Here is an 11,024-nt window from a genome sequence, read left to right as displayed (position 1 = left end):
ACTCCTGGAGGCCTGGAGAGTCCTGTTATGTGGGAGTCTCCCTGAATTGCAGCGTTGCACTGCTGCCTCAGCTGGCCTCCCTGCCCAAGTCTGTATTCAGTGTTATCAACAAGGCTCCCAGGGGAGAGCAGGCCTCTTGAGGCTCCCTGGGCAGGGTGCAGGCTGGAAGATGGCCTGGAAGGTCACCCCCAACTGAACCATCTATTCTGCAGGTTCCTCTGAGAGCAAAGTTGGAGGTCTCATCCCTCAGACTCAGGGCACAGGACTGCCATGGTGCCCCCACCCCGGGCACCCAAGAGTGAGTACAGGCTTCTTCCTGCTTTGCAGTCACCTTGTAATTTCTCTGTTGCCACATTCCCAGTATGCACAGGGATTGGGGGGACCACCAGCCTCCAGTGAGTGGCAGGGGCATGTTACCTTCCTCTTCACACCTTCTCCCCCCCCAGAGCTCTCCAAAACCAAGTAGTACCTAATGAAGAGGCAGCAGTAACGTGGAAGATGGTTGGGTCTTGGAAAACAAAAGAGAGTCCAATCTGCCCTGGGATGCAGGGGTGGGTGAGAAACTGGGATGCTCCTGGGAAGGGGCTCTATGAGTTCAAGATGACTCAGCCTAGCGAATCATGTCTCTGGGGCCCGAAGGAGATTTATTCTCTCACCATCATGTGAAGAGCTCTCAGCCCGGGCAACACCCTGCTTTCCCACATCAAGCCTATAACAACAACAGCATTAATACAAGAAGGGGACATCTGGGCAGGGGTGTACAGTTTACAATACCTTGGATTTACATAGCACCTTTTACTTCTAAGGGGCCTTTGCCTCTGTCCCCTTGGCCATCGCCACAACTGAGTGAAGCCATCAGAACTGAAGCCTCACAGCTCCTGCGACGGAGCAGGGGGTTGGAGGCAGAGGCCTAGAAGTGACTTCATGCAGACTCTGTGGGGCCCAGGGCTCGCTGCGCGTCCCTCAGGCCCTCCCTGGAAAGGCGATGGGCATGGGCCCTCACTGGTCGTTCACTTTATATTTCAGGATGTAGGAATAGAAGTTGTGGTTGGCGTTCTCCAGCACCATGACATAGACTTCTCGGCAGCCGGCCGTGCTGCAGCTGCCCTCCCAGTAGCCTTCGCCGCTCAGGGTCAGGGGCCACGTGTCCTGCCCCTTCACCAGGGCTTTGGCGACACCGTGCAGCTTCAACTTGAATGGGACATTCCGGTTGGCAGGAAGCATGCCCGACAGAGGCTCCAGCAGCTCATTACCCTGCCCCCAGTTGCCAAAGCTCTCGGGGAACATGGGCCAGCTCACCTTGGTGTTGCTGCAGCACAGGAGATAATTGAAGACAAAGACGTAGTTGCCCGGTTCCTGCCTCTTCTTGACGAAGATCTTGAGGGCAAACTTGCCAGCATGGGGCAGCTGGACTTTCAGCTCTATGCGCTTCTCCCGGTGCAGCTGGAAGATGTAGCGCCGCTGCGTCTCCTCGGTGATGGGGCCTTCATCCCCGTGCAGGGAGGCCAGGACGCTGATGCCATCCTCCACGCCGAAGCTGATGGAACAGCGCCCATCACTGGTGTAGATGATGGGGTCGGGGTGGGATGGCTTCAAGATGCCCATCTGCTCTGAGAACCAGCTGGGGCCCACAGGCTGGTGCAGCTCGGCTGGCAGCCGGACACCCAAGTCCACATAGTTACACTTGAGCGTGTACTCCAGCACCGAGCTGTAGATGTCAGAGGTGCCTTTGGCAAAGATCTGCAGCTTGTGGGTGCCCATGGTTGGAGGGTAGACATCCAGCTTCATCCCGTTCTTCCGGAGGCTCAGCAGCCCGTGCTCCTGCTTGCCATTGAGCATGAACATGAACAGCGTCGGGGCACAGCTCTCCATGGTGATCGTGGCCTTCCCATTCACTGTGGGGAGAAAGCCAAGTCGGGTGAAGTGGGTTCAGCCTGGGACAATGTGCTGGTGACTGGTGACCAACTGGCTCTGGATGGGAAAGCCCTGACTTGTAACATTTGCCTGTTTCCGTGGTGTGAATGCTTTCACCACAATTGACTTTAAGCAGCCATGTGACGCCTCTGAATGTGACCTCAGCCAGCTGCAGCACACCGTTTGAATGTCCTCCTGCTCACTTTAGGTGGTTCTCTTTGAGGGAGTTGAAAGCTGGGGTCTCAAGGAAAAACTCTGTCCCTGGCTGTATGGGCTCCCCTTGCTCATTTGATTCACATCAGACAAAGGTCTCGCCTGACTGCAGAGCACGGAGGGGCCCGGGAGCAAGGAGGGCCCAGGCCCTGGCTGAAGAGCCTTCCTTCGACCATCTCCTCCAAGTTTGGAGCCTCGTTTCCACACTGCTCCCTCCAACATCTGTTCATTCCAGTGTTAACAGCTGCCATGTCCACACATTACCTTAGAGATTGCTTGGAATGGCTTCACTCCTGGGGACTGTGCTCAAATGGCGGGGCTGCCTCCTTGCTCCACCCTTCCTCCATGCTTCCCTTAGGGGTGTGTCTTAGCAATGTTTGTGGAGTGAAGAGTCAGTGGGTGCCTGGGAGGGTCTTTGACATCCACCCTCCCTCTGCCTCTCCCCTTACCCTGTAGTTTTGTTCTCCTCCTTCCTGGTGATTTTTTTCAGGGACAGAAGGCCCATCCTCTGGTCTTTGCAGCCCATAAGCACTCCTCTGCCAGGCTCTAAGACTAGTGCCCCCAAGGCTTGCCATTGAATCTGCCATGGGGCTCCCTGACCCCAGCCTGCTCAGTGACTGCATTCAGTGCCAACTCCAAGCTGGGGAATGAGAATCGCACACAGGCAGCAGGACAGGGGTGGGAGCTCGACGGCTGCTTCCTCTGCTTCTTCATGGGGCTCCTCCACCTGGAAAACTTTCCCTGCCTCTCAGGCACTGCCAACTCCTCACCCACCTTTACTCCCAAACTGGTCCCCACTGCACTTCCTATTTGGCTGTCAGAAATCTGGCCTCTGTCTCCAGTCTCCAAAGTTTTCAGTGACTTTCTTGGAGAATCTAGTCTGTGGGCCATGCACTTCTGGACGTCCTCTCCTCCCCCTGCGTCTGCTACCCTTTCCAGCCTGGCCCTCTTCCCGTCCCTCTGACTGCCACCAGATCTCTGCTGTCATTCCTTCCCTTTCCATTACACTGATGGTGGGATTCTTTGTGCTTTGATGCTATTTTCTCTGTGTATGCTCTTTGTCCATGGCCTTCAACACCTGTGGGACATCTGCCCCAACATAACCTCCAAAGAAAGTGACTAAGAACAGTAGACTTGTTATCCTCTTTCAGTTGAAACCCTTTCCCCTCACTCCCTCTTCTAAACTAGCTCAGTGGGCAGAGCTGTTTCAGCCCTCAACTGCTCATGGCCCCTGTCCTGCTCCATCTGACACCTGAGTTGGTTGTGAGGGCCCATGCAATTTATGTTTGATGCGTGGAGCACTGTCCAGCGCCCGTGCACAGCAGCCTGAGGGCTCCTGTGAACATATCCTCCCTGCCCATCCTGGGCTCATTTCTGTGCTCACCATCAAACTGGAGACCATTGGAGAAGCCTGTTCCCTTCAGCCTTGCCAGCTCAGGGGCCTCCTTCTCAGGGGGCCACAGAGCATTCTCTCACATCCTCCAGGGATACTCCCTTTCACACCCTGGGATCCTCTCACCTGCCCTTCCCCTCCACCATTTTCCCCAAACCTGGATAAGACCTGACTGCAAAGAAGTGTTTCCAGTGTCCTCAGATGAGGCTGGGCGCCCTGCAGGCCTCTCTCCTGCCCTGGGTCTCTTTCAGGGAACTTAGCACTGCTGTCATGATTTTTTTCTTTTCTTTTCTTTTTTTTTTTTTTTTTTTTGAGATTTTGATTTACTTATTTTTAGAGAGAGGGGAAGGGAGGAAAACACCATGCCTCTCGCATGCCCCCAACTGGAAACCTGGCACACAACCTAGGCACGTGCCCTGATCAGGAAGCAAACCGGTGACCCTTTGGTTGGTAGACCTGCACTCAATCCACTGAGCCACACCAGCCAGGACAGGAATTCGTTTTGTTAATGTCTATCCTCTCTGCTGGATGTGGACACCATGTTGAAGAGGCCCACCTGTCTCCTTTCCTGCCTTGCCTCAGTGCCCTGCCCAGGGGGTTCCTGGCAATGGTGAGTGGTATGGCCAGGGAGACTTGAAATAAAGTGCTGGGGACCCCTGCGGACTGTAGGAGCCTGTGACCTCCTTTGCACCTTTTCTCCTCCTCCTCCTTTACCTTCTCCTTAGCTCTCTCCTGCTCTCTGCCCTGAAGGGCTTTCCACCCCCACAGACCTGTGTTCTCTTCCTTTCCTGCATTTGTGCACCTCAGTGTCCCTCTCCTGCTTCCTTTCCATCCCCACTCTTAACATAACTAGCTCCAACCAAGAGATAGTCTTTAAATATGCATCTCGAATATAGAATCAAACTTTAGATTACCATCTATTAAAGCACCCCATGTCTCTTGAAAAGGCAAATTCAGCTCAGTGGCATTAGCTGGACATGAGTGTGACCTGGTGCATTCTTCCCTGTGGCTCCATGGCCCACCGCAGACAACAGGCTCCCATCTGATAAGGCTGGAGGCAGACAAGGCCATCCTGCCTCAAGTTGGGAAAGGCATTCCTTCTCCAAGAGAGTGAGTGGCTTCACACTGCTATTGTAACAGCAGGTGCCGCTAGGTATTTGTCATTTAAATCAAGTATGCCAGCCTTCAGCCTGGTTAAGGAAGGCTCTGTGAGGCAGAAGGGGCGAGGCAGCTGGAAGTAACATGGTGGCACCTGGGAACACAGGCTCCCATGGGCTCTGGGCCCAACTACAGGCCACCCCGTGCTACCACTGATGTGAACTCAGGCCTCATCTCTTGAGTGTATACAAGCCATTGTAGCAGGGAGGGAGGGCACAGACAGGCAGTCCTTTGCTGATGTCTGGGGGAGCACTGACCAGGCTGTGCTGAATCTGTGGCATGTCCAGTCATGTGTCCAGCCCAGGACCAGGCACCAGGACCATGGAGGTGCATAAGACAGTCCTCTGGAGAGAGTCCTGTGAGGCCATGATCACAGTTCTGGATCCCTGGAGCCGGCCCTCCCACATACCTCAGAGTGTGCAGAGACACCCAGATGGCTGCCTGTGTGACCCCGTGGGGAGGTGGGGAGCAAATGTTACTCCAGGCTAGCCACGGGGACAGTTCAGGTTGGGGTTCTGCACTGCCCAGACCCAGGGAAGCTAGCTGGAAGAGGCTGGATCCTGTCACCAGGAAGGAGGAAAGGGGAGCAGAGGCCAGCAGAGCCAGCTGGCATCCAAGGCACTGAGGAGGCTGTGTTGCCCCTAGAGCCTGGCCCGGTCTTGGGGTGCTTCAGCTCGGAGGTTCCCAAAATGTGTCTGTCCCTATATACCATGATGCCTCCTCTACTCCAGCTCCCAAGACCCAGCTCAGTCGGCACCTCCCTAAGAAAGCCTCTCCTACCCTGGGTCCTGGGACACCCCTGCCACTCCCTGGCTGCCTGGCTGCACCACTGACACACACAGACACTGACTCAGCTGGGCCAACATGTGTTCACTGCTGGGAGTTTGGAAAGAGAGCACAGCAGGGTGTTAGCTTCTGCTGGGCACCTGAACCAGGAGGTGGTGCAGCCAGGGCTAAGGTGGCCCCTGTCCGCTGTGTGAGCTGAGTGAGGCTGGCTCCCTGACAGGCTGGACTGTGAGTACAGCCCTCGCGGTGGGAAAACCCACAGGCATCCTCCACACCCCCCTCTGGGTTCACACAGTGTGACCGGTGGGCTTGACAGCCTTGGCTGCCTCAGTAGCTCCCCACATGCTCCCACATGTACAGCTCACACTGAGCACATGAGCCCTGGACAGACAGTCCCATGGGACCCATGTGCCCTCTGCATGTTCCCACACATACAGCTCACGCTGAGCTCATGGACCCTGCAGGACAGTCCTGTGGGGCCCAGGTGCCTAGAGGCACTGAGCAGACTGCCCCATTGCTGCTGCCGCACCGGCCACCTGTCCTGGGGTTACCTGTTCGGATCATGGGAGTCTCCGGACGGGCACTCAGCATCCCCTTGTTGTAGAACTCACTCTTGTGATACATGTTGTTCTCAAACTGCCTCAGCGATTGAGGGGGTTTAAGCAGTTGCCAGTTTTTGTTGTCTGGGAAGTGGTCCTCGATGAACAGGGCGGGGTGGGTCAGGAAGTAGAATTCATTGTAGCTAGAGCAGAGGAAGAGCAGGTGAGCAGCCATGTGGGGTGAGCAGGGCCAGCCCTGTGGAGTGGGAGGTGGTGCCTTACAGGGAGGGCATCTATGGCGCCTTCTTTTGGCTAACACACCCATAGGAGGGGTCCCGCTGACACCCTGAAAGGGAAGAGGCATCGTCTCCCATCCTGACATGGGCATTAAAGGTACCCCTCAGTGTCTGTTTCCAGAAACAGGAGCCAAGGTAGGACCTGGGGCCCCTTCTAAGAGAAGGTCACAACTCACGACCGTATCCAGGGCAGAATGGGCTCCCCTGCTCTCAAAGCCAGAGACTTGAAGGGAGCGGAAAGTGTGACACGGGGACCAGGTGTCAGGCAGGGGAGGGGAGGGGAGGCAGGGAGGGAAAGTGCTTGGTGGGCCAGCTCCAGCGGCCCGCTAGCCTCCATGCCCGAGCACCATGGAGGCCCTTCTGGAGTGTCTAAGGTCGACCAGATGTGGCTCTCTGGGGGTCAGTGATGGGAATCAAGAAGGAAATGGGGGGACTCTCTTGTGATGGGGGTGGGGAGGCTTTACTTGGCCCTTTAAAGTGAGCAGCACCTGGAGCTGACAGAGGTGAGAAGGCACCTGAGGGCACAGGCCCTGGCATGGGTGTGTGTGCATGTGCTTATATTTGTCCTGCGGGCGGGGCTGTCAGGATTTAAACTGAAAACATTGGAGACAATGCTAATCTTTCTGATGGATCTCAGCTGCTGACGGACATCATAATCCACAATGAATGTCATGGGTTTAGCTTGAGGCTGGGCTTGGCCAGAGCCTCCAAGGATAGTGATGCTCTAGCCCCCCCCCCCCCCCCCCCCCCCCCCCCCCCGTGTGGCTCGGTGACTGGACACTAAGAGTACCCCTTCCTGCAAAACCCTAACCCCTTCCTTAGAGAGGTGAATGGCTGCATTCAGCCCAGAGAGCAGGAGAGGAACCTCGATGTCTGGGAAGCAGTGGGAGAGAATTCTGTTATCTGTGAATCATGATACAGTCAATGGGAACCCATTGGTAGTTAAAGAAGGTTCTCAGCCCTGCATTTCCCATATGTGGCCCTAGGGCAAATGCTGGAGGTTTTCAGCACTTGGGTGGAGGGAGTAGCAGGGAGCCAGAGGAGGGAATTAGGCAGTGAAGGGTGAGGTGACAAAAACTTCTGAGCCCTTGTAATTGACCTGCAGCTAGATCACCTGGGAGCCCAGAAAGAGTGGGAGTGACCCGCGTCAGACTGTGGCCACCTGGCTCTCCTTCCCTGGTGCCGCCTCCTTCAACCTTGGATCTCCCCCATTTCCACCCACCACACATGCAGCAGAACTGAGACTTGTACTTACAGGAAGGTGAATTTGGAGGTGGTGGTGTCCACCAGGCCACTGCCCCAAGTGCTGTCCAGCAGGTGCCACCTCCCTTCCAGGTACACGGCGTTCCAGGCATGGTCAAACTCCCCAGAGAAGCTCTGCCCAGTCTGATAGCCAAAGCCCTTGGAGTAGCCAGGCACGGTCATGCACTGCACTCCAGCGATTCTGGGGGCGGGACAGGGGTCTGAGAGGTGGCTCCTGCTGGGCTGCCCACCCCCCAAGCCTGTTTGTCAGTGACCCCAGGCTTCAGGCATGTCTGCTGTCTATGAGTCTCTCTGCCTCTTTTTTTCCTTACCTGGATCAGAGCCACATATACACAGCCTGAGGGCTTTTTGTCTCCAGGACAGGGGACAGGGACACAGGCCAGCTGGTCCTGCTGCTGAAGACTGGCTGCAGTCCTGCTGCCTGCTCCTCCCTCAAGACTAAAATGTCTCTCCCCAGAGCCTGTCTTGGGGCTCGACGGAAGCTCTTCAGGAGGACAATGAGTGGGACATTGAGGATGACCTCAAGGACATGAAAACCAGGGAAATGGTGATGTACTTGAGGAACCAGAACAGCTCTACACACATGCATAACTGAGGAGCTGAGTCCAGGTGACACGTGTGGGGTGTCAGGGAGGCGTGCTATACGGGAGGTCACGGAAGAAAGCTGAGCCCTACTTCCTGGGTGTCATCCTGCCCAAGGGCCAGCCTGAGTCTGCAGCCCTGACTCGGGAGGACGGGCCCCCTGCCAGGATGGTTCCTGTCTGACTGCCAGGGCCACAACCATGCAGTAAGGTCACTGGCTGACTGATTGTCTGGGCCACAGTTTTGGAGTCCTGCTTAGTTGTCCTTTGGGATGTAGGACGCTATCATTCTTTTCCCAGATCTTGGGTCTCCTTGGCAGTGCACTCCCCTGGAGCTCACAACCAAGCTGGCAACACTTCCTGGGGGCTGGACAGCCCGTATGGGCACTGGCCACATCTGGGAACCACAGAAATCGCTGGCAAGCTACAATCTGGGTGTTTGTAGCTGAAATCCTGAGGCCCTGGTCTGAATGGTGGGTACCATCCCAAGGCCAAGCAAGAGCTCTTAGAGTGTGGTGATGGTCAGCTGGCAGTCCTCTTCAGTATCCTATGGCCCCCAACGGCAGCCGGGGGGTGGATTGCCAGCCTGGCTGAGGGGACACCCTGTGCTGGCCCTTCTGGGGCCTTTTTGAGAATTAGAAAAAAGTGCCCCTTTCAAGATACTTTCTTTTTGCTTGTGGAAGAGTGGTATAATAAACACATAAATGTATGCTATCCAGGATGTACACAGTGGCTCCTCAGATGGGGCTCCTTGGAGCACACGACACAGACTGGCTGGCCACCCTCCGCAGCAGAACTGACTCTGAGCTCTGCTCAGATGAACTGATTCTGCACTCCGGGGGTCACTAGGCCTGGGTCAGAGAGGAGGCCTTGGTGGCAGGGGCCCTTCCACGGACCAGGCCTGCAGCCTCAGGTGCTCTAAGCAAGAGTGCCACGGAGCCTCTGAAGCACTGGGGTGAAATGGCCACACAGTCACTATGGGAATGGGGGAAATTTCCCCTCTAAAAATGAATGTTTAATGAACAATTAGCAGAATTTACTAATCTATAGTACTTTGTATCATTTGATGAGAGAGTCACCAAGGCGAGATGTGGAGCCTGCAGGTTACCACATTGCACCTGCTGGGGGCTGCTTCACCTGCACCTTGGCCCTGGTTCATCACCTTCATCCACCTGAACTTCCCTCCCTTGCAGGGTGCAGGCTGCTCTGCTGAGGCTCCTGGTGGGCTTGGCTGTTCCGCAGTCCACCCCTCACCCCGTTCCCTATGCTTCTGCCTGCAGCCTCACCAACAGAGGACCAGGCCTTCCAGGCTGTCTAAGGGAACAGATGACCAGCTGGACCCCGTGGGAAAGATTTTGGGAGCACATGGGAGATGGGGGGCAGAAAGCAAGAGAAACTGGATCCTGAAGCTTAGTTTCAGAGGCTGAAAGCCCAGGAGGCAGGGCGAGGAAGGGTGGGGGCCCGCAGGAGGAGAGAAAGCAGAGCAGACACACCTGAAGAGCCCCTGCCCCCTTTTGCTGCAACGTTGCAGAGGAGGGGGCAGAGGAGACGCAGGGCAGTACCGAGGGGCCTTGTTAGCAGAATAAGATTAGAGCATGTTCAGAGTCTTGGAGAAAACAGCCAGTGAGAGGGGAGGGTCAAAAGTAAGGCCAGGGGGGTGGGATGGAGGTGTGGGTGAAGGTTGGGCCTCATCAGGAGGCTCCATGTACTCAGAGAGTGTGAGAAGAAATGTGAAAAATACTTAGTGAGATAAGAAAGGCTCCTGAAGCAAGGCTAATTGACAAGAGCCTATAAAACTGTGCCATCAGCACATTGTGCGTGCGTGCGTGCATGCGTGTGTGTGAATTCATGAAGGACAAGAGACAGAGGGGGCAGGGGAGAGAGAGAGAGTGAGCAAAAATCACCTGGTCTCTTGGTAATAGGATTATGGGTGACTTAAACTTTCTTCTTTGAACTTCTCTATATTTTCTAAATTTTCAATAATGATTATGTGTTACTTTTGGGGTTGGGAAAAATCCATACCATAAATACTACTTGAAATTACTTTCTTTGGTGAGTTATTTTCCTTTCTGGCTCAGAATGCTTGTGCAGATCGATGTCTCTCGCACAATGTGGAGGGAGACAGGGAGCAGGGCCCGTTTTGCTGTCAGGTGAGTTGGGTGGAGCTGTGCACCTCTGGACATACTGAGCGTGGACTCCACTCAGCCTCAGAATGGGGAATAGAAAAGGGCAGCCCCGGTGCAGAGAGGCAAGATCAGAAAGCGATGAGGGTTAGATGTTCCCTTCCAGACTGGTCATGATGTCTCTTAAGCCCTTCCCCATACTGTGAAGTCCCCTGACTGCCCTGCTGTGTCACAAACAACATTAAGGAAGCTGCCGGTGGGCTGGTTCAGGCCGAGCCTCCTGCCTGCCCGCCCTGGGAGCCCCAGTGGTGAGGCCCAGAGAACCTGTGAGGGGGCAAGAAGAGCTGGAGAGACCACTGATGTGAAGAAGGCAGCCTTTGGCTTCCCACTTCTACACTTGGCCTCTTGAACTTCATAGTGGCAATTTGAGCTACCTGCAGAGGCAGTGGGGCAGGAAGGGCGAGGGCCTACCTCTGACTTGCCCTGTCTGTCCTCTGTAGGCTCGGGGGGAGAGTGGGCCTCTTCCCCTGAAGAGGGTGGCCACCTTCCTCAACTTGCTCTATTCCCTACTCACACCCCAGGCAGGGTTGGAAATGAAGAACTTTTTTAACCTTTTGTTTTTAAAAAATAAATTGTAAAATCTGTTAAAAAAAAAAAAAAAAAAAGAGGACCTGGAGCCAGGGAAGGAGGGAGGAGCTCTGCAGGGAAATGAAGCCGGCGCTGATGTAGGCAGCATGGCTGGCTCAAACTCAGCCCGA

The 11,024-nt window shown here is 55.2% G+C and overlaps 1 protein-coding gene across 2 annotated transcripts in view; it reads right to left on the bottom strand.

Annotated features, from left to right (window-relative positions):
- Positions 1-487: 487 nt before the first annotated feature.
- The window catches only part of KY (kyphoscoliosis peptidase), a 43,776-nt gene continuing 33,239 nt past the window's right edge, over positions 488-11,024 (bottom strand). The window contains exons 9-12 of one of the 2 annotated variants that reach the window (XM_090284303.1): positions 7,555-7,743; positions 6,016-6,206; positions 1,300-1,895; positions 488-709 (exon numbers count right to left, since the gene is read on the bottom strand). In XM_090284303.1, coding sequence (XP_090140429.1) covers positions 704-709; positions 1,300-1,895; positions 6,016-6,206; positions 7,555-7,743 — 982 coding nt within the window. In that variant the 3' untranslated portion in view covers positions 488-703. Of the gene's footprint in view, positions 1,896-6,015; positions 6,207-7,554; positions 7,744-11,024 lie in introns of both variants that reach the window. The other variant, XM_090284301.1, reaches the window with a different exon arrangement.

This window comes from Furipterus horrens, unplaced genomic scaffold (assembly GCF_987537825.1).
Source record: "Furipterus horrens unplaced genomic scaffold, mFurHor1.1.pri manual_scaffold_7, whole genome shotgun sequence".
NCBI classification, from domain to species: Eukaryota; Metazoa; Chordata; class Mammalia; order Chiroptera; family Furipteridae; genus Furipterus; species Furipterus horrens.
This window is presented reverse-complemented; position numbering and strand designations above follow the sequence as displayed.